The sequence below is a fragment of the Notamacropus eugenii genome, chromosome 1, assembly GCF_028372415.1.
Source record: "Notamacropus eugenii isolate mMacEug1 chromosome 1, mMacEug1.pri_v2, whole genome shotgun sequence".
In the NCBI taxonomy this organism is placed as follows: Eukaryota; Metazoa; Chordata; class Mammalia; order Diprotodontia; family Macropodidae; genus Notamacropus; species Notamacropus eugenii.
Genome location: NC_092872.1, coordinates 695,877,299 through 695,901,370, shown reverse-complemented (window position 1 = coordinate 695,901,370; position 24,072 = coordinate 695,877,299). Strand labels below are relative to the sequence as shown.

Genomic DNA, 24,072 nt, shown 5'->3' with positions numbered 1-24,072 from the left:
GGCTCTCTCTATCCATTGTGCCTTTAAATAAAAGAAATTGGCATCAATATGTGCCTTTTTTACTAGACTAAGAATTCTGCTTGCTTATTTTACATATGCTTTATTCTGTAAACTAATTGTCCATCTCCTTTGGAATTTTTGCCATTCCTCACACTTAATAATTCATCTCCTATCTCTGGTTCTGCATAGACTTCCCCTGCTCTTCCTTCCAAGCTCAGTGTCACATTTTCCATGAGCCCCTGCCTGATCCCTCCAGCTGCCAGTGCCCTCTCAATTTTTTGTATAGCAGTGCTCACAGCCTCCCCCTGTAGAGTGGAAGGACCTGGGGGACCAGTTTCATTTTTGTCTTCATTTCCCTAGTGCCTAACACATTGTCTGATGTGCATACAGTAAGCTATTAATAAGTGCTTGTTAATTGATTGTCATTATGTCTTTCTGAGATCAGAGAACATTAATTTTTGGAAAGTCAGAAAGAAAAGAAGGAAAAATTAAACAATGTAAAAAAACTGACTTGCATTCGAGCATTCTTCAAAGTATTCAGCTAAATAGGCTTATTGTGGTTTCTAGGTAGGTGCTTTAGGGTCTGATAAAATTAAGATTTACTTAGACAAAAGGAAAATAAAATGCATGGAGTTAGGGGTGCCAAAAAATGAGGGGAAAGCATATGCACTTAGCACTAGGAAAGCTGGAGAGGGATTCCTGCCACAGTGGTGTGGGCAGTGAGAAGATTGTATTGCAGGGTGGGTTGTCATGGCAAATGGTGTAGAGAGAGAGAGAACTTGTCTTCCTGATTCTAAGTGATAAGGGACTCCATACAGTGATAATATCTCTAGGATAGTTTCTTTGTGCCAAATTAGAACAGATAAGCACATTTGTTAGTCTCATAGAAAGCTTTTACTGCAGAGAAAGTTCGACAGCTCTTTTGGACTTTCCTGGATTCCTGATCATTCTGCCCATGGAACAGACACAGTCTGTTTCCCTTCCTTTCCTGTCCCATGTCCATGACTTTCTCTCTTCATGTGAACAGATTTTAAATCTGTTGACTTAAGCTAAGCACAAAATAAGCATTCAGTAAATCTTGTTGGTATGAACAAAGTTTTCTGAAAACTTAGAGCCTTACACCATCTAGTTCATATTGGATCCTCATGTTTAATGGGTGAATGTTAGGAGAAATTTATTTCTTCAGTCATAGATAGTCGAGGCAACCATAGTGTAGAGTCAATAGTATTGACTTTGAGCCAGAGAACCTGGGTTCAAATCTCCCAACTCTCCTGCTTTATTACCTGTGTGCTATGAGCAGAGTCCCTTCACCTTTGGACTTCAGTGTTCTTATCTGTAGAGCAAGGATTTAGACTGGCTTATTGGTGCTGTGATTCTGTAAGAGACTGGAGCAGGAGGGATCTTTAGAGTTTCTTCGGCAGATTTCCATTTTATAGGCGAGAAAGTTGAAGTCCAGAGATGTTGATTTGCATAAGATCCTATAGTTAAATGGGTGCCTGAGTGAGGACCAGAACTCTAGCCTCCTTCTGGTGCTGTGTCCATTGTCCTGTGTGTTACATGGCATGGAGGGCTCAGCTCGTTACAATCTGCCATTCCTAATGTCAGTTGGTATTGCTCATTTTGATTTTCGGGTCTTTCAAACTGTGCCTATTAGAGATTTGCATAATTGATGATTTGTACACATACTTTTCTTTCTCCTCTATACTCTTGCCCTAGTTTGAACCTACCGAATGCTGCTTTTTGAACATACCAGTGCAATGGTGCAGGGTCAGGGTCTCCTCTTCTTTAGTGAGTTAAACTACACACTTTTCACAAGTCATTCACCTCTGAACCTCCATTTCTTGAGTTTGATAATACACCATTTACATTACAGGGATTTTGGAATGATCAAATTTTGTTGTTCATTCAGTTGTGTATGACTCTTTGTGATTCCCCTTGGGGTTTTCTTGGCAAAGATACTGGAGAAGTTTGCTATTTCCTTCTCCAGTGGATTAAGGCAAACAAGAGTTAAGTGATTTGTCCAGGGTCACAAGCTAGTACGTATCTGAGGCTGGATTTGAATTCAGGTCTTCCTGACTCTAGGCCCGGTGCTCTACCCACTGAACCACAGATCAGATAATCATGGATATAAAGTGCTTTGTAACCCTAAAGCACTCCATGAATGTCATTAGTAGTAGTTGTAGTAGTAGGTGAGGCCTGTGACCTTTGTGTGACCCCTGAGCCATCCGTGTTGTGTAGGCAGCCTAAATCAGCTCATACACTGCCTTTGAAAAGCAGTCATCCAGAGAGGGATGGTTTGCCCACCAGCCCACACTCTTTGTGGATCATCAACTGGTCTTCTCACCAGTTTCATCGGTACTTGCCTGATGAAGCTGTCCCTTATGGTCACCAGAGTACACTCATCCTGCCAGTGCCAGGGCAGCTCCCCTAGTGCTGCAGCACAGTGGCCAGCAGCGACACTAAATAAATTAAACCTGTGCTTGTATTCAGAATTTGACTAGGGGTTGATCATGACAATAATAAATAAGGAAATGCATTGATTAAGCAGATACTGTGTGCTAGGCACTGTGCTAAGTGCTCCACAAATACCATCTCACTTGAGGCTTATGACAACTATGAGAGGTAGCTGCTGCTATCATCTCCATTTTACAGATGAGAAAACTAAGGCAGACAGAAGTGACTTGCCCATGGTCATACACAGCTAGTAAGTATCTGAAGCAGGATCTGAACTCAGGCCTTCCTGACGCCAGGCCCACCATTCTATCCAGCGTACCACGCATCTGCTTTGTAATATGATTTAAATATCAAAATAGGAAATTTTTGCCTCAAGCCTCTGCTCCCACATCTTGAACCTTCTCTCTCTCTCTCTCTCTCTCTCTCTCTCTCTCTCTCTCTCTCTCTCTCTCTCTCTCTCTCTCTCTCTCATCGTCTCTTACCTCCCCACCCATACACACACACACTCACAGGACACAGGCACTCACCATACATTGTGACCACAGAGTTTAATTGATCATAACACAAATGAAAGGGAAAATGTTAAATACTCCTACTTGGAATTTTATGTCTTTAATCTTCTTGCCACTCTCTTCCTCCTCCCCCTCCCAGTTCTTCAGGTGTAGCTAGGGAATTCTCAAACCATATTTGCCCTCAAATTGTGGAAGAAGGGAGGTGGGATATTTGTCTGGTACTGCAGCTCCAGACCACAGAGTACAAACAAGGGAAGTGAGGAAAAATACAGGGCTCTAGATTAGTCCCACACACATATACAAAGCTGCATGTCTCATTCAGGAATAAGTATCCTGGTATTTCTGATTTGGAACGTTTCCTCTAGCTTACTATTTGTCTCCAAGGAAGTCTAAAGAAATTTCAAAGAAAGGAAAATTATTAATGTGTAAACTACTCTCCCAGACTATTCCTGTCAATGAACATAGCATTTTCCTTTAAGTGGTAGTCCCATTGAAGGGAACTGGTGGTGGCAGGCAGGGTGTGGTGCTTCTGTCCCTTTGGTATGTCTGATGCTTCTTAAGGGTTCAAGGGCTCAGGGTTTGACAGGCATGACTGGTAGAGGTAGAACCCAGCTCTAGGTCTGCAGAGTTCAGGTAGGCTCAGCTGTGCCAGGGGCATAGGCATAGCATTTCTATTTCTTTCCAGAAAGATAATCCTGGCCCTGGATTAGCCATGCTAAGAGGTTTTGATGGGCAGTTCTGGTTTGCCTGTACCATCCACAATTCCCTAGATAACATCTCAGACTCAGTGGCACACCAGGGAGATGATTGATCAGTCTCCAAATACCATTTATTTATAGGTAAGTTTGGCTCAGTCTGCACCTTCAGTTCTTCTCTGTTTGGACTCTTTCCTTTCAAAGTTCATTTGTTCTCATGGCACCAGCCATCTCCTAGATCAGTTCTTAAATTGAAGGAACTTAAGGTCATGGAACACTGTCAGTCTGGTGAAATCTATGGACCCTTTCTGAGAATGATATTTTTATATTTATGAAATTAAACACACAGGATTACAAAGAAAACCAGTTATACTGAAATACAATTACCAGGGTATTTTAAAAAAATCTTTATACACCCAAGATTAAAAGCCCCTATCCTAAATACCACTTACTCCCAAAACCTACTAGTGTTGGTTAAAAAGTAAATTTATAAGGTGTTTTTCAGATTTTTTTAAATAAAAAGGCTTTATACAAAATATTATCAACATTTTAGAACCTACTAATGGATTCTAACATTTTTAGTAGGATGGGATTGATAGTCTGATCAGGTCATTTGTAGCCTAGTTAATATCACTAGCTTCCTGGGATTTCCTTTTTTCATTCCTGAAACTGTGCCTGGCATGTTAATTTGTGGTCAGCTGAGCACATTATCTACATGAACAAGTCAATCATCAGTTTGGCCCTGAGTGCAAGGCTGTTTCATCCAGAGTGGGCGCTTTTGAGGCTTCTGACCCACAAGCAGCATTATGAAATAGGGTCTTAGAGAAAACAGCACTTTTTCTAGCTGATAAAATGACTTATGGTCATATCTTTTCCCCTTAGGATGCCACAGTGCTCTTATTCGTACCAAGGAAAGGTTAGGTGTGAATCATACCAAATTCCAATTCCTTGCCCGTGAGCAAAATTTGCTTTTTCATCAGACCTGTGATTTCACTGGTACAGGGAACTCCAGGTGAAAAACCTCCTGCCAGTGCTCTGAAGTATCCGCTCTGCTACTTAAAGCCTTAGACGCTGAGTGATTAAGTGACTTGCCCAGGGTCCCAGGGTCAGAGGCAGGATCTGAACCCAGATCTTTCAGATTCCAAGGCCAGTTCTCCATATATGACACCATGCTGCCTCTCTGATCTGAGAATCTACCCACCCCTGCACACAAATGCCATCTTGAAAGTATTTTCAGTATTTATCAGTGGGTATAAGTAGTATTCTCCAAATAGAAAAGTTTTAGTTACAGGATATAGATTACAGACTAGGCAAGCTAATCTTGGTTTTACAGATAAAGATGCTGAGGCCCAGAGAGGCTGAGTAACAAAGAAATGCAACGCCTTCAGCTCCGCATAGTTTTGTCTTTTCACTCACTTTCTTCCATTCTTAGCTCTCCTAGCAGTGACAGAAGCATAAATTCTGGGCCTCTAAGGAAAAAATTTCAGAAAGGACTCTCTTATCCCTTGTTAGTGCCAAACTGAAATCTCTATTACAGAGGGGGCCCTACCTTTATGTATAAAAGAGGAATGTGGTTTAGATGATCTCTAGGTTCCTGCTCACTGAATCAGTCCCCCAATTTAAAGATGAGGACACAGCTTCAGGCAGGTATAAGGTAACTTGCCTAAGATTTCCCAGCTAATAGATTATGAAATTGTAATTTAACTAGACAGTCAACAAATGTTTCTTCTCTGTGTGACCTTTGGACAAAGCCCTTTCACTTTTATGGCCCGTAGTTCTCTAGTCTGATAAAATAAGATGGTATTTAAGATCTATTTGAACTCTTAATTCTAGAATTCCTTTTAACCCAGGTTTTCTAAAACTACGCTCTTCCTATGATACCATCCTGCCCCTTCCACTTTGAGGACTGAGCATGAAAGGTTTAATGAGTTAGATTGATTGAAGACATCTTGCTCTTCTAGGAAGAATGGAATCTTCAAGTCCCAATTCCTAAATCAGGACCATTCTGATACAGAGTAGGTGTCTAATAAATGCTTTCTGGCTTGATTTAGGGTTGGTTATGTTGCTTCTAACCAGTGCCCATCTGTAAAGTAGCAGTTGTCAAACCAGGTACAGTTCAGTAGGGGAGGTGAGAGTAAAGGAGTCAGTGTGTGTTCCTTTTGAAGCCAGTAGAGCCAGGGAGGGGCCTGCCCTCTGTCAACATTATTTTCTGCCTTTTCACTAGATGCTAAACGGGATTGGATGGGAACATTTCAAGACTAGGTTACTAGGTAATATTCTCAAATATTTTACTGTTTTTATAACAACCAGGAACCACAAGTAACTCCAAAAGTGTAAGATATGGTAGAGCCTACGCTCCACCACATGGCAATGCTTAGAAATAAAGGAGGAATCAAAATGGATAATTTAGCAGTTCCATATATTTTCTGAATTCTTTTCTGAGCCCTTTAGTTTTTTTAAACTAATAGTGTAACTGATTCCACCAAGGTAATTGTTTGCCCTTTCCTCCTGGCCAAGTAGCCTCAAGAAGTGCCATCTAAGCTTTGTGCCCGGGGGCAGAGAAGTATAGAGGGCAAAACAGAAAGAACATATGGTCAGCCAAAGTCTGTTGGGCACCTTGGATGTGCCAGGCATGGTGCTGGTACTGGGAGTACAAATGCAAAACGAGGCAGTTTCTGCTGTCAGGGAACTGATATTCCGCTTGGAGAGTGCTGTGTGCAGCTCAGTGCAGCAAGGGATGTTGGAGTGGAACTTTGGGCAAGTCCCATAAATGTAGCCATGATTATTGTATTCGCAGAAAAGCAAATAGGGATATTTCTAGAAAGAAATACAAAGTTATTTCAGGATGTCATTAACTTGAACCAAACCTTGAAGGGAGGTAAGAATTCCCGGGGCAGAGGTGAGGATGGCAAGCATTCCCACCCTGGGGGACAGCATTGAGCAGGTGAGCTTGACTTAAGGCTGGAGCTCCTGAGAGGGATGTGCAGTCATACCTCCCGTGGACCAGGATCTGTGCTAAGGAAGCTAGTGCAGGAGACAACCTACAGACAGCTGCATACAGGGTAAAGTGAAGGTAATTGACATAGCATTAAGAGGGCTCAGGAAAGGCTTTCTATAGAAAGTGGGATTTTGACTGAGATTGGAGGGAAGCCACGAGATGGAGATGAGAAAGAGAATTCCAGACATGGATTGTGAAAGGCTTTAAATACCAGAGGGGTTTGTATTTGATTCTAGAGGTGGAGAGCCACTGATGAAAATCCTTAAACAGGGGAGTGATATAAGACCTGCGCTGTAGGAAGATCAGTTGGATGGTTTATGGGAGTGGGCCTAAAGAGGAGAATTCAGGGAAATCAGTGAGGATATTGCAGCAGTCCAAATGAGAGATCCAGTAATTGTGTGAGGTGTTAGCATTCTGATCCTTTTTTGTGTGTCACGGCCCCTTTGAGTGGTCTTGGCAAGCCTTCTCAGGCTTTTATAACAACAAAAGGTTGTTATAAAGACCCCTTCTCAGAATAATATTTCTAAATGTGTGAAAAATGTAGGAACATAAAAGAAACCAATGATATTGAATACAGTTATCAAAATATTAGTGATAGTGATAGTAGGAATAGAAATTGGACTTCATTGTTACAGGAAACTGTCAGATAAAGAAACTCCCTTTTCCATTATAGATAAGGACTTTCTCTGCAACATATAGTCTTTTGAAAATTATTATTTATTTTTAACATTAATTTTTAAAAATTTTGAGTTCTCAGTTCTCTCTCTTCCTTGCCCCTCCCCCACTGAGAAAGGCAAGAAATGTGATGTCAGTTATACATGTGAAATCATGCAAAACCTATTTCTGTATCAGTCATGTGCAACATATATAGTCTTAGATGGTTGCACTGAGAGGTTAAGTGACTGGCCCAGGGGCCATCTAAATCCAGTCTGTGTCAGAGGCAATACATGACTAAGTCTTTGTAGCTCCAAGGTCAGCTCTCCATCCACTGGATCAGGGCTGCCTCTCCCAGGGCTCCCATCTCCTTTCACAGAACATCTCTCTTCATTTATCAGGAGAACCCCCTTCTACCACCAAAAAGTTTCTCTCTTTTCCCCCTTTTTTCTCTCATTACCCACTCCTCACTCTCCCCTGAAGGTATTCCTTTTTTTGAGACCCACAAAGGCCACCCTAATTTCATTGCTAACCATCAGTTTAACTGGGGGAATATAACACATTCATTTCTGTCTTCAACTCGTCCCTTCCATATACCCTCCCATTTTGTAATTTAGATGCACAAAGCATATTGATTTACCTATAGGAAGGATGTTGTGCAGTTTTGTAGACAGTCCAATGATTTTGGGGCAGCTAGGTGGTACAGTGGGTAGAGCACCAGAACAGGAGTCAGGAGGACCTGAGTTCAAATGTCACTTCAGACACTTGACACTCACTAACTGTGTGACCTTGGGCAAGTCACTTAACCCCAATTGCCTCATCCTGGGTCATTTCCAGTCATCCTGATGAATATCTGGTCACTGGATTGAGATGGCTCTAGAGAAGTGAGGCTGGTGACCTGCACAGCCCTCCCTCACTCAAAACAAAGTCAGGTGCAAGTCATGTCATTATTTCTCTGATAACATGGTCTTCTTCAACAACAAGGATGAACACACACACAGACAATGCCCCAGGCTTGCCTCTACCATTACATATACCTAACTTCTGCCTTCACCCCATACAATTAAAATAAAGTCTTTTTTGGTCCCTCTCATAAAGGTCTCATTTCTCAAACATATAGAGAACAGTCAAGTTTATAAAAATAAAAGCCATTCCCCAATTGATAAATATCAAAAGATATGAACAGTTTTCAGATGAAGTAGTCAAAGTTATCTATAACCGTATGGAAAAATGCTCTGACTCACTATTGATTGGAAAAATGCAAATTAAAACAATTCTGAGGTACTACCTCATATTTATTAGACTGGCTAATAGGACAGAAAATGTTGGAGGGAATAAGGGAAAATGAAACCCTAATGCATTGTTGGTGGAGTTGTTAATTGATTCAACTGTTCTGTAGAGCATTTTGGAACTATAAAAGGACCATAAAACCATGCATACCCTTTGACCTAGCAATACCACTACTAGAAGAGATAAAAGAGATCCTAAAAGAGATAAAAAACAAAAAGGGAAAGGACCCACATGCACAAAAATATAGCACCTCTTTTCTAGTGGCAAAAAATTGGAAATTGAGGAGATGACCATCAACTGGAGAATGGCTGAACACATTGTGGTATGTGATTTTGATGGAATACTATTATGCTCTAAGAAATGATGACCAGGATGCTCTCGGGGAAAGACTTACGTGAGCTGATGCAATGTGAATGTGCTGGGTGCACAGCAGCAGCAGCTCTATGATGATCAGCTGTGAATCAGCTAAGCTATTCTCAGCAGCACAGTAACCCAAGACAACTCAGAAGGACTTATGATGAAAAATGCTGTCCATCCCCAGAGAAGGAACTGAGGGTGTCTCAATACAGATGGAGGTATACTTTTTAAACTTTATTTTTCTTGGAGGGCTTTTTTGGTTTTTGTTTTCTTTCATGTCATGACTAATATGAAAAATGTTTTGCATGTCTTCACATGTATAACCTAAATCAAATTGCTTTCCTTCTCAATGAGAGGGGGTGGGGAGGGAGGAGGGGAGAGAATTGAGACCTCAAAGTTTTAAAAATGAATGGTAAAATTTGTTTTTACATGTAACTGGGGAAAAAGAAATTACTAAATAAAATTTTTAATAGCAAAAACCCCATTAAGCATTACTGTTTTCTGCTGCTGAAATATAGAATGAGGAAAGGCAGTTGATGTGAAATGGGGAAAGAGCTATAAGGTTCAATTGTGAGAAGCGAAAAATGACATCAAATTTCAGAATCTTAGATTTGGAAGGGATCTCAGAGGCAGCGTGATATAGTAGAAAGAGTATTGGACTTGGAGTCAGAGGCCTTGGGTTTGGATTCTGAATCTGCCATTTATTACTTGGGGGACTTTGGGCAAATCACTTAAACTCTCTGGGCTTCTTATCCTTGTCTGTAAAATGAGGGCACTGCACTTTGACAGCCCTGAAGTTATTAATATTTGGCTTTCTAAAATATACCTGACGGTGATCCTCTAGTTTTCATTTGCAGATCTCTAGTGATGGTGAACTCACTACCTCATGTGGTCAGTGTTAATTTTTAGGAAGTTGTCAGATTATATCTTTCTGTAACTTCTAGCCTAATTCTACCCCCTGTTTTTGCCTTTAAGAATAATGCCTTAATATCTAATAACAATCCCCTTTTTCTCGGTTATCATATAGTTCATAGTTGTTTAACAACTAAAAAATTGAGTTAATATTTTACTTAACTGTGGATTAGATGATTCTTAATATTCAGTTTCCCAAAGTATCTATAAAGTGTAAAAAAGAATTTTGAAGAAAAGATCAAATTAGAGAGATAGGCCCACCCAGGATGCAATAACGATAATGGATAAAAGAAGGCAGAACTGTTCATTTTTAAAACTTTGCTTCTGAATCTCCCAAGAGAAATGACAGAACAAAAATGGTTAATGGAGTTGAGACCTAACATAAGTAAGGATATAATAAGAGAGTACCTGGCAGGTGTGAATTCAAATCAACCAGACATCAACAGGCATTCCTAAGTGTCTACTATGTGCCAGGCCTGTGCTAAACACTGGAGGACTGATAGCTATGAGTGCTGAGCCACTGCCTGTGATCTCTGAGAGATTATGGTGAATAGGAGAGGTGTGATAGGACTGGAAAGGGAAAATGTCCTGATACTGAAAAAAAGAGGAGAGTGGAATCTGAAAACAGTAGGCTGGTATAGTTGGCTTCAATTCCTAGGAAAAATTTAACCATTATACATCACTTTTTTAAAAAATGATATTAATTTTTTGTTAAAATTTGCATTCTGAGTTGTCTTCCTCCATCTTTCCCAACCCCTTCATCCAGCATTTGATATACCTATATATGTGGAACTATTAAATACATGCTTCCTTATATCACTTTTTTGTCTGGAGGTAGACAGCATTTTCCTTTATAAGTCCTTTGTAGTTGATTTGAATTATCATATTACACAGGATAGCTTAGTTATTCTCAGTTACTCTTCGAATAATATTGGTGTTACTGTATCCAAAGTTCTCTTGGCTCTCTGCTCCTTTCACTCTGCATTATTTCATGCTTTTCTAAAACCAACCTGCTCATCATTTCTTACAGCACAGTAGTATTCCCTCACAATCATATACCACAACTTATTCAGCCAATTCCTAGTTGATAGGCATCCCCTCACTTTCTAATTCTTTGCCACCACAAAGAGAGCAGCTATAAATAATTTATAACATACATGTTTCAACTATGAAGGACCTATAAAGGAAGATGCTTTCTATCTCCAGAGAAAGAACTGATATATGGAACCATGTATTTTATAGTTTCACATGTACGTCTGTGTCAGACGATGGCCTTCTCTAGTGTGGGATTGAGGAGGGTGGAACTCAAATGTAACCAAAAAAAGTTAAATTAAGAAAAAAAAGAACATATAGTTTCTTTTCTTTTTTTCCCCTGATCACCTAATAGTGGTATTGCTGGGTCAAAGTGTATACACAGTTTTATAACTGTTTGGGCATATATCCCAATTTGCTCTCCAGATTGGTTGGATCATTTCAAGTTCCACCAACAGTGTATTAGTGTCCCAATTTTTCTACACCGTCTCCATCATTTGTCATTTTCTCTATCGTTTTAGCCAATCTGATAGGTGTGAGATAAGGTCAGAGTTGTTTTAATTTGAATTTCTCTAATCAATAGTGTTTTGGAGCATTTTTTCATATAACTATATATAGCTTTGATTTCTTCTTCCAAAAACTGCCTGTTCATATCCTTTGGCCATTTATCAATTAAGGAATGATTCATGTTCTCTATATATTTGAAATATGAGGCTTTTATTGGAGGAAGTAACTATAAAATTTTCCCCCAATTTTCTGCTTCCCCACATTTTAAAAGGTATTATTTGTGATGGTCTAACAAAGGAAGTCATGGCATCAGTCAAGTCCAGAATGGCTTCGTCAACAGTAGGTCATTGCAGACCAATCTCATCGTCTTTTATGACAGGGTTACTAGACTGGTAGGATTTACACCAAGAATGCAAGTTGGGTCAACATTAGGAAAACTATAAAGATAATAGACCATGCTGATAACAAATCTAATAAAAATCATATTACATCGATAGATACAGAAGGAGCATTTGACAATGGACGTTTATGTTAAAGATGCTCGAAAGCTTAGAAATAGATAGGTTTTCCTTAATATATTAAAAATATCCTTTAAAGCCCAAGAATTAGCATTATTTGAATTGGAGCCCCTGATTGGAACAGCAGTGAGGGGAGGGGGAACTACTTAGCAGCATGGAAAATAGTAACAAGAATTACAAAAGAAAAGTTTTGCAGCTTTGCCCCCTTGCATCCTTGCCCCCTCACTCTCACTTATCCCACATAACTAATCAGTTGTTTTATACCTTCACCACACCTTCTGTGTTGTTTGTATTGATCCCTTCTCTCCACCCACGGTCTTCCTGGCCTCTTACTTGGGCTGCTGCAGTAGTGTTCTAACTGCTCTCCTTGCTCATGTCTCTCCCCTCTGCAGTCCATCCTTCCCTTGGCTGCTAAGGTTGCTTTTCTAAAGCATTGATCTCACTTAATTAGCTCCCTGCTCGTTGAGCTCCAGTGGTGCCTTATTACTTCCAAGATCAAATATAAGCTCTTTTGTTTGACATGTAAAGCTCTTCTGATCCTGGGCCCTTCATAAACCTCCAGTCTCTGTACGAGTTGTTCTCCATCACAGACTTTCTGATGTAGCAATACTGGCCCACTTAAACACTCCTCTCTGTTCTGTGCCTGGATGCCAGAGGTCCCTCTAGCTTTGGATGCTCTGTCCCCCTCACCTCCCTGGGGCTGTCTGCCCTTGCTTCCTTCAGGACTCAGCTCAAATGCAATCAAGCTTAAAGAGGCCCTTCCTAGCCCCCAGTCCTTTCAGATTGCCTTCCATCTCCTCTGTATCTGGCTAGTATGTACCTAATTATTTGTGTTGTCTCTCCATTAGCATGTGAGCTTTTTAAAGATAGGCGCTACATCGTTACCCTTCTTTGTATCCTCATGGCACAGTGCCAGCGACATAAATAATGGCAACAAAGTTTGCAGATGTTCTGAAAGCAACCTTGGGATCCAGATACTATTATTATCCCTCATCTTACAAATAAGGAAACTGAGGCAGGGAGAAGGTAAATGACTTGTCCAAGGTCACACAGTAAGTTTGAGACCAGATTTACCCAGGTCTCCTAACTCCAAGTCCAGGGCTCTGTCCGCTGTCTCCTTGCTGCCTATGGTAAATGCTTAATAAATTTTTTGTTGCCTGACTGATTACAGTGGTGAGAGCTGTAGACTGGATCCCATCTAAGCTGCTTGCTGCCTGTGTCCCTGGGGCAAGTCACTCTATCTGTTGGGGCCTTAGTTTCCGTATGTGTAAAACAGGAAGGTGTAATTGAAATGATCTCTAAATTATCTTCTAGCTCTAAATCCTATGAACTAATAACATTGATTCCAAATGAGTCATAAAGTAGCTGCTGATTATTGTCTTTTCTGCTAATAATGAGGTGTGACATTCTTGTGGTTTTAGGAGCCATTCTTGATCTGTGAGCATGAGGAGTGAGGCCCTAGTGAAGAGATGAATTGGTGAAGCCAGGATGAAGCTGCTACCGGGAGTTGGAGTCTTTGGGACAGGCAGCTCTGCTCGGGTTCTGGTCCCATTGCTGAGGTCTGAAGGTTTCACCATTGAGGCGCTGTGGGGCAAGACTGAAGAGGAGGCCAAGCAGCTTGCTGAAGAGATGAGCATTTCCTTCTACACCAGCCGGACAGATGATGTCTTGCTGCACCAGGACGTGGATCTGGTTTGCATCAATATCCCCCCTCCACTCACTCGGCAAATAGCTGTGAAAGCTCTAGGTACAGTGAGGCCACCAAAAAGGGGTAGATTGTTTTTAATTATTTCTTTTTCAGTGCTTGAAACATTGCCAGACAGACACCTTAATGGGTATATGTACAGACTGTCAACCAGCATGTCCTTTTTTCCATCTCAATCCGAAATGTTCAGTGGTGCTTACAGAGCTCTTCGAGGCTTACAAACCATTTTCCTAAAAGTAACCTTGTCAGGCATGCTGGGTAGTACTAGTCTTGTTTATCCCTGTGTTATAGTTGAGAAAACTGAGACTCAAAGAAATTAAGTGACACATAATGAGGAGGGATCAGCTGGATTTTAAAGCCTGGTCTCCTCAGTCCAATTCAGCATTCTTTCCTCTCCCTTTCAGTAAATGTGAAAATAGAAGCTAGCCAGTGATGGTATAAGGATTTAAGTTGCCCTGCTGCCTTTTAGAAGGGTGCTATTGCTTGAAGTATGTACGATTGTCCTGTCACTAAAGTGCTCGACTAGAAAATGTCCATGAGAAAACATTCCCTCTTGAAGTGGCTCTGCCCTATAGGTCAGAGAATCCATATTCTTTGTGTCTTCATGGAGTCTCAGAGCTTAGTCCTAAAATCCCATACATCTACAAAGTGGCAATGCTGGGGATAGAGCTGAGATCTAAAAGGGATTTCAGAGGCCACTCCTGGGATTTACTTTTTTAAATGAAGCTCTGTTTTATTTTCTGGTTCAAATTCTGTCCCTCCCAACCTCTTCTTCCCTCTCCACCCTCCTCCTCCATTGAGAAACAGGAAGAAGAAAGCCCATTACAAAAACATAGGCAACATTTGCCCTGTCCAGAAAAAGCCCCTAAACCCACAAACCTTACCTCCCTCTTTGGAGCAAGGGGAGCATGTCTCATCACCCTCACAAAGTTTAAATAGTGCAGGAAGAGACCTCAATGATCATCTAGTCCAGCCCTCTCATTTTGCATTTGGGAAAACTGGGGCCCACAGAGATCATGACATGACCAAGGTAGAGCCAGGATTTGAATCTGGAACCCTTGGCCCCAAAGCCGCTCTCTTTCTATGCTGCCCCAATACTAGAACTCCTGTCTTCTCATTCCTAGGCTCGTGCTGTCTCCATGTATACTGGCTAAAAACAGGCAAGGCTGTGCTATAAGTCACAGAGCTCTCCTTCAAACAGTTATTGTTGACAGTGCAGTTTGTGGTGCAAAAGGCAGCTCAAGCACAGGCTGATCCAAGGACCCTTTAACTCAGTGTGTTAAGTACTTCTTATGTGCCATTCGCTGTGCTGAGGACTGGGGCAGTTTTTACTGTTGTTCAGTTGTGCCTGACTCTCCATGACCTTATTTGGGGTTTTCTTGGCAAAGATACTGGAGTTGTTTGCCATTTCCTTCTCATTTTACAAACAAGAAAACTGAAACAAACAGGGTGAAGTGACTTGCCCAGGATCACACAGCTAGTTAAGTATCTGGGGCTGGATTTGAACTCAGGAGGATCAGTCTCCCTGATTCCAAGCCCTTCTCAAACTTTATCCACTACCCACCTAGGTGCCTGAGGACTGGGACAAGAGAAAGGTGAAAACATGAGCTTTGTCCTCAAGGAACTCACATTCTAATAGGGAAGACAAAATCCTAAATAACCGTACAGATGCCACATATATATCCTGCTTCTGATTTTCACATCCATTGCTGAATTCAGTGGCTTGATGACTAGTGATCATTATCATAGTTGGTGCATATGTATTTCCATTTGTATAAACTGAAACACCACAGAAACTTATCACTAGTAAGGTCACTAGTAAGGTCAGTGTTAGTAAATACCATTGTTAACAAAGATGTTCTTTTAAACAAATTCACTGTTTTCTTTCCTGAGGACACATCTCCCAGTAGACTCTGGGAGAACAGCCTGCCACTACATTGATGTCTTACTTTAAGATTCCAAAACACTTCAAAGACACAGTTTGAATTCTTTGTGCTTCAGTAATATCCTATCGTACATTGAGCTTGGGCCTACAAGACTTTTAGAAATTACTTCCCAAAGTTCCTATAATAAGAAATAAAGTTAAATCAGCACATATTGTGTGTTTACTATGAGTAAGGCACACGAGGTAGGCACTGGAGGATGTTCAATGAAGTAAAAAAAAAAAACCAGTCCCTGTCTCAAGGAATCTGCTATCTCATTGGAGGAAACCAAGGAACAAAATGCATGAAAACTTAAGTAATGATATAGTAGATTGTCAGAATATGTATGGTGGATGTCAATGCATTAGTTACTTTTCCTGAAGTGCTTATTTCTCTCTTTTTTAATCTTTGTTATAAAGAATGGCTTCCTGGGAGAAAAGGCAAAATATCTGGAAATAGAGGTGTTATCAAAACAAAAGATCACTAATAATAAGATTTCAAAAGATAATAGAAGAGATGTCCTAAGACATTATGTTATTGTCATATTTTATGAACTGTGACTACTTAGATTCAAATTTTTTTTTTTTTACAAGACTCTGAGAATTGAATTTTCAGAACATTCTGAAGGCAACACTCCTGTCCTCCAAGCTAATATTGCCTTTATTCTGGGTGCTATTTCCAGGCATCCAGGGACTAAAAGAGGAAAATCTCCAGGCAGTGATGCTTATGTACAAAGTCCTCTGCTTAGCTCTGGGAATATGAAGATGAAGAACAACAGAGACCTCAAAAATGTGGTTCTCTGGGAAGCTAGGGGAGTTCGATGTAGTGCAATGTGAGAAGAGTCAAGACAAGGTACTCTAGAGACAGGTTTTGTGTCAGGAGGAGAGGATTCCCCTGAGGTGTCAGGGACAACTTCATAGAGATGGCATCTGAGCTGAAGCAGGAAGGAAGCCACTGTTGACGAGGGAGGCCCAGTCAAGCACGCACCCAAACTGGAGAAAATACACACTCCCATGCCCACACCCACACCACTGAAGTGGGAAGTGGCAGGAACTAACTGATCCAGTTTGGTTGGAGCCACAGGGTGTGAAGGGCAGTAATGTGAAACAAGGCACCAGGGAGGTGGAAACCAGATGCCAAGATGTGGACTTGATAGTTTGTGCTGTATGTGATGGGGAGCCACTGTACCTGGTGACTTCAGTAGTCCGGGTGAGTTGACAAAGTAGCATTAAGATTAAAAATCAGAAGGCCTGAGTTTGAAGTAAGACTGCCGTTTGGTATGGTATTGGGCAAGTCACTTCCCTTCTGAGTCTCAGTTTCCTCGTATGTAAAATGGGGTGATTTAACCAGCACTTAAACTCTGGGCTGTGACCCAGAGTTTAAGAAGTGCTGAAGGGGTTGGGAGTGGAAAAAGTTTAAGAAGCTCTGAACTAGACAATAAAGTCTGTGATTCCTTCTATCTCTTAACAAGAAATAATTTGTTGACATGGCTAATTTTATTCCACATTACTTAAATGCAAACTAACATAGATGAATTCAGTAGTTCAACCAAAAACAGCTCAAGACTTTCCCCATTCTCCTAGCTGCCTTTTAGGACAATAGTGACTGGGGCTAGGCCCAGCTAGTGCTGGCACTGGGCTAGGTGACAGAATTCCCCAGTAATCTTTGTCCAGGTGCCTTCTGTTCTTGGCATGTAATATTTCTGCACTTTTGTCCCATTTATGTAAACAGGAAGCAGGAAAAAAGAACAAAGGTATCTGTTCTATATAAAGATTATTTCCTTCTCCAAAAAATCTTCTTTAAGGGAAGTTAATGTACTAAAAACCACTCTCAGAGTGTGCTCTGTACCTTAGTAACCTAGCAGGTAATAGCAGTTAATTCTAGTCTGTGACTGTAAGGTTTTCTTAGTATTTTTTTTTCAGTTTATCTTGATGGTATGAATTTAGCTCTGATCAGAGAGCCCAGGTGAATACTTTTAAAAATTTATTATACAGAATTGCCATAGCAGTGGTCTAGGGCACTGAGCACTACAATGGTCTAGGGGTCAGAAGATCGTGGTCTTTATGCTTTCTGCTCTGTCACAAGTACAACAGGTCACCCACTTTAGGTCTCATGTTTTTGCATATAAATTGAGCATAACAGTAATTGTCCTTTCCTAATTTACTGGGCTATTGTAAAGAGAAAGGAGTGAATACATGACTGAACTTTGAACTCCTTGGAAGGCAGGCTCTGGTGTCATCATGAAATAGAATAGCTGTCATCTGTTCTGCCAGGCTAGACTGGTCTGGAAAGCAGATAACCAGAGTTTTGAGTTTGGGCTCTGACTCATACTAGCAGTGGGGCCCTGGGCAAGTCAGGTCACTTATCTGAACCCCAATTTCCTAAACTATATAGAGATTAGCAGTAACATCTCCTAAAGCAACTAGAAGCAGTGAGGGTCAAAGCACGTTGAAGAAAGCTTGCCAATAGTAGAGTCATCCACAGGGCCTCTGGGGATAGGCATGGAAAGTGGACTACAGACTGCAGTAAGATGGAAATGTTAGAGATGAACTTGACACACAAAAAAAGATACCAAGAAAAATTTACTAAAAATGAAGTTCAGTGGAGGAAAGACCTTCTACGTTCTTCCCCCTGAAGGAACAGGTAGCTTCTAGCATGGCCACCGGAAGGACTATGACCAGATCAGGATAAGGCAGGACCCTTATAGAATTCCGAACTTTGGATCTCCCATGATACCGTCCCCTGACCATGAGACTTCATGTTCTCCTCTGATACACTTTTCCTCAAACAACTTATTGAGCATATGCAATAGTTTCCAACCTTCATCTCACTGTACTTGGTCACACCCCTGACCTTATCAACTGGAAGTGTGAAAATAAAACTTATTTCCTGTTTTTCCACAGAAGATATTTTCAAAAATCATCTACTCAAACTTTGTTCTGTCAGGGCCAATAGACCTTGACATCACTGTCCCCAAAACACTCACAGAGATGTTAGAAATGACACGAAAGACAACACAGATGGGTATGATGGCTCAAGTGCACAATGATAACTAATCACAGCTGGTATTTCTAAAGTCTTTTCAGGTTTGCAAAAGGCTTTACAGTATTATCCCATGTGATCCTCCCAACAACCCTGTGAGGTAATACTATTATTATTCCCATTTTACAGATGAAGAAACAGACCCACACAGGATCACACAGCTAAATTTGAACTCAGCTCTTCCTGACTACATTTCTGTATAGAGGAAATACATTTGCTTTTTGTTTTTAAACGTATGGGTCAGATTAATTTATGTTCCATTCTCCTTTTTTTCCTCTTTTTTATTAATTTATTTTTAGTTTTCAACATTCACTTCTACAAGATTTTGAGTTCCAAATTTTCTCAACATCTCACCTCTCTGCCAAGATAGCGTGAGTTCTGATTACTCCATCGTCCAATCTGCCCTCCCTTCTCTTATCCCTCTCCCCTCTATTTTCTTGTATGGCAAGATAGGCTTCTGTACCCCATTGCCTGTATGTCTTATTTCCCAGTTGCATGTAAAAACAATTTTTAATATTCATTTTTAAAACTTTGAGTTCCAACTTCTCTCTCTTCCTCCCTCCCTGGGATCCCACCCCCATGGAGAAGGCAAGCAATTCGATATAGATTACATATGTGTAGTCATGCAAAACACTTCCATAACAGTCATGTTGTGAAAGACTATGTTTCCCTCCATCCTGTCTTGCCACCCATTTTTTCTCTTCTCTCTTTTGACTCTGTCCCTCCTCAAAAGTGTTTACTTCTAAAAAAGTAAACAAATAAAAGTGTTTGCTTCTGCTTACCCCCTCCTCCCATTTGCCCTCCATACTATCATCTCCCCATCCCCACCCTGCTTAACCCCTTTCCCCCTACTTTCCTGTAGTATAAGATAGATTTTCATACCAAATTGAGTGTGCATGTTATTCCTTCCTTAAACCAACTCCGATAAAAAGTTCATTCTTTCCCTCTCATGTCCCCTCTCTTCCCTTTCATTGAAAAAGCTTTTTCTTGCCTCTTTTATGTGAAAGATAATTTATCCCAGTCTATTTCTCCTACTCCCAATATATTCCTCTCTTACCCCTTAATTTTATTTTTTTAGATATCATCCCTTCATGTTCAACTCACCTTGCGCCCTCCAACTACCCTAATACTGAGAAAAATGTCAAGAGTTACAAGTACTAGCTTTCCTTATAGGAATGTAAACAGTTCAACTTTAGTAAGTCCCTTATGATTTCTCTTTCCTGTTTATCTTTACATGCTTCTCTTGATTCTTGTATTTGAAAGTCAAATTTTCTATTCATTTCTGGTCTTTTCATCAAGAATTCTTGAAAGTCCTCCATTTCATTGAATGACCATTTTTTCCCCTGAAGCATTATACTGAGTTTTACTGGGTAGGTAATTCTTGGTTTTAATCCTGGCTTCTTTGACCTCTGAAATATCATATGCCAAGCCCTTCAATCCCTTAATGTAGAAGCTATTAGATCTTGTTTTATCTTGATTGTGTTTCCACAGTACTGAAGTTGTTTCTTTCTGGCTGCTTGTAATATTTTCTCCTTGACCTGGGAGCTCTGGAATTTGGCTACAATATTCCTAAGAGTTTTCCTTTTGGAATCTCTTTCAGGAGGCAATCAGTGGATTTTTTCAATATCTGTTTTATCATCTGGTTCTAGAATATCAGGGCAGTTTTCCTTGATAATTTCTTTTTTTTTTTAACTTATTTATTTAACTTTTAACATTCATTTTCACAAAATTTTGGGTTCCAAATTTTCTCCCCATTTGTCCCCTCCCCCCACCCCGAAACATCGAGCATTCTAATTGCCCCTATCACCAATCTGCTCTGTCTTCTATCATCCCTCCCTTCCCTTGTCCCCATCTTCTCTTTTGTCCTGTAGGGCCAGATAACATTCTATACCCCTTTACCTGTATTTCTTATTTCCTAGTAGCAAGAACAGAATTTGACAGTTGTTCCTAAAACTTTGAGTTCCAACATCTCTTCATCCCTCCCTCCCCACCCATTCCCTTTGGAAGGCAAGCAATTCAATATAGGCCATATCTGTGTAGTTTTGCAAATGACTTCCATAATAGTCATGTTGTGTATGACTAACTAAATTTCCCTCCATCCTATCCTGCCCCCCATTGCTTCTATTCTTTCTTTTGATCCTGTCCCTCCCCAAGAATGTTGACTTCTAATTGCTCCCTCCTCCCATTACCTTCCCTTCCATCATCCCCCCGTACCCTGCTTATCCCCTTCTCCCCCACTTTCCTGTATTGTAAGATAGGTTTTCATACCAAAATGAGTGTGCATTTTATTCCTTCCCTTAGTGGAATGTGATGAGAGCAAACTTCATGGTTTTTCTCTCACCTCCCTTCTTTTTCCCTCCACTAAAAAGTTTTTTGCTTACCTCTTTTATGAGAGATAATTTGCCCCATTCCATTTCTCCCTTTCTCCTCCCAATATATTTCTCTCTCACCCCTTAATTTCCTTTTTTTAAGATATGATTCCATCCTATTCAATTTACTCTGCGCTCTCTGTCTCTGTGTGTACGTGTGTGTGTGTATAATCCCACCCACTACCCAGATACTGAAAAGTTTCAAGAGTTACAAATATTTTCTTTCCATGTAGGAATGTAAACAGTTCAGCTTTAGTAAGTCCCTTGTGAGTTCTCTTTGCTGTTTACCTTTTCATGCTTCTCTTCATTCTTGTGTTTGAAAGTCAAATTTTCTTTTCAGCTCTGGTCTTTTCATCAAGAATGCTTGAAAGTCCTCGATTTCACTGAAAGACCATTTTTTCCCCTGAAGTATTATACTCAGTTTTGCTGGGTAGGTGATTCTTGGTTTTAGTCCTAGTTCCTTTGACTTCTGGAATATCCTATTCCATGCCCTTTGATCCCTTAATGTAGAAGTTGCTAGATCTTGTGTTATCCTGATTGTACTTCCACAATACTTGAACTGTTTCTTTCTAGCTGCTTGCAATATTTTCTCCTTGACCTGGGAACTCTGGAATTTGGCCACAATGTTCCTAGGAGTTTCTCTTTTTGGATCTCTTTCAGGAGGTGATTGGTGGATTCCTTGAATACTTATTTTGCCCTCTGGTTCTAGAATATCAGGGCAGTTTTCCTTGATAATTTCATGAAAGATGATGTCTAGGCTCTTTTTCTGATCATGGCTTTCAGGTAGTCCAGTAATTTTTAAATTATCTCTCCTGGTTTTATTTTCCAGGTCAATTGTTCTTCCAATGAGATATTTCACATATTTGCTATTTTTTTCATTCCTTTTGATGCATAATTTCTTGATTTTTCATAAAGTCATTAGTTTCTATCTGCTCCATTCTACTCTTTAAGGAATTATTTTCTTCAGTGAGCTTTTTGACCTACTTTTCCATCTGGCCAATTCTGCTTTTTAAAGCATTCTTCTCCCCATTGACTTTTTAGATCCCTTTTGCCATTTGGGTTGGTCTATTTGGAAGGTGCTATTTCTTCAGCAGTTTTTTGGATTACTCTTAGGAAGCAGTTGACTAGATTTTCATGATTTTCTTGCATCACTCTCATTTCTCTTCCAAATTTTTCCTCTACTTCTCTTATTTGATTTTCAAAATCCTTTTTGAGCTCTTCCATGGCCTGAGACCAAATTGTATTTTTCTTGGAGGCTTTGCTTGTAGGAGCTTTTGACTTTGCTGTCTTCTTCTGTTTGTATATTTTGGTCTTCCCTGTCACCAAAGTAAGATTCTATAGTCTGATTCTTTTTCCAGTTTTTTGCTCATTTCCCCAGCCATTTACTTGACTTTTGAGCTCTTTGTCAAGGTAGTTCTCTGCTTCCAGTGGGGGTGGGGGGTGTACTGCCAGCTGCTCGATCCCCCCACAATTTATGAGCCCAGAGCTCCAAAAACAGCTGCTGCTGCTTCCCCTGCTGCTGCTGTGGCTGCCACAAGCTCCTCCATGCCCTCCATCACCATGGGGCTGGGGCCAGATCACTCTACTCTCTCACACAGATCTGATAGGTTTCTTCCACTGACCTTACAATTTGTCCTCGGCAGTTTGGTTTTGTGAAATCTGGAAACTGCCACAGGTACCAGAGATTCAGTCCTTCTCTGCCCCCCTCCCCAGGCCTGCTGAGGTCCTGTCTGTGCTGGTGCAACTAAACTGAGCTCTGCTTCCAGCCTGGCATGATACATGCTTCCTGTCAACCTTCCAGGCTTTCTTGGGCTGGAAATTTGCTTCATTCCATCATTCTGTGGGTTCTGCAGCTCCAGAATTTGTTTAGAGTCATTTTTTACAGGTATTTGGCTGGGTTTGGGGAGAGAGCTCTAGAAGTCCCTGCTTTTACTCCGACATGTTGGCTCTGCCCCAAGGAAATACTTGTATAAATGCACAGAGGAACCAGTCTCCATGATATCTGAAGGAGGGGAGAATACAAAAGGGATGGGAAAAATCTAGAACCTTCTTAGTACCCTCAGAAGGTGACTAGATAGAAAAAAGAGAGAGATAGTGGATTATATTTCTTTTAGGAAACTGCAAAAGCACTATTACTGAACCTAAGCTTTCCATAATAGCAAAGGTCCACCTTTTTCAGGGCAAACATTTTACCAATGTTGCTTTGTGGCAACTAGGAAAACCACTGCTTCCAAAAAAGAAAAGATATGTACCACACAGAGGGAACTGGAAAGGCTAATGGTAGCTGTGAGTGGGCTGCAGCATAGAACCAATGAAGAAACGCAAAGAAAAACAGGAGTAAAGAGTGAAATGAAGGAATAATATGACAGAAAAAGAAGATGGGAGTTAAGAGGGAGAGCAGACAGGCAAAGGGCCAGGTTGCTTCACCGGTACCCTTGTGATGTTAGGAGAAAGTGAAGAAGTCCTCCAGCATGTTGGTGCATCCCCAATGGAGGAACTTTTAGGAGGATATGAATGAGAGTGACACTGGATGGGCAGGTTTGGATGAGTTTGCAATCTGTATCATTGGAAGGAGCCCCTGAAAGGATGAGAGAGAGTAAAATGATGTTAATGTCCAGTTTATCATCCCCTACCCACTTCTTTCCACCCAGATTGTTGTGATAAAAGTACTTAGTAAACCTTAAAACTCTGTAAAAATTTGATTTATTACTATTGAAGATGGTAGCTGTCATTACATAGTTGTGTCCTCCTCTTGTGAGTTCACATCTAGTATTACACTGCTAGTTCATTGCAGATTCATGATAATGTTTTCCTAGGGTAAAAATGTATTTTGTACTTATAATTGTATCTTATTACAGCTTAAATTTCTGTTGTTAGTCCAGTGAACCCATTTCCTTCCCATATCTAAGCCACAGAACTGCCTCATTTCTACAGATGGTTTCATGGGTGGGGAAGCAGGTACATCCAGTCTTGGAATTTGATTTCATCAGATTCATGAGGCAAGGACTAATAGGTGATACCACTGGGGGGTGGAGGAAAGAGCACTGGATTTGAAATTATGAACACAGCTCAAATCCTGGTTCTGTCACCTTTGGCAAGTTATCT

General features: G+C 40.6%; 1 protein-coding gene across 7 annotated transcripts in view; it reads left to right on the top strand.

Annotated features, from left to right (window-relative positions):
* Positions 1-24,072, top strand: part of GFOD2 (Gfo/Idh/MocA-like oxidoreductase domain containing 2) — a 72,701-nt gene that overhangs the window by 18,731 nt on the left and 29,898 nt on the right. For 4 of the 7 annotated variants that reach the window (XM_072636077.1, XM_072636080.1, XM_072636078.1 and 1 more), the window contains one exon: positions 13,351-13,700. In XM_072636077.1, coding sequence (XP_072492178.1) covers positions 13,418-13,700 — 283 coding nt within the window. In that variant the 5' untranslated portion in view covers positions 13,351-13,417. The other 3 variants (XM_072636081.1, XM_072636082.1, XM_072636083.1) reach the window with 3 other exon arrangements.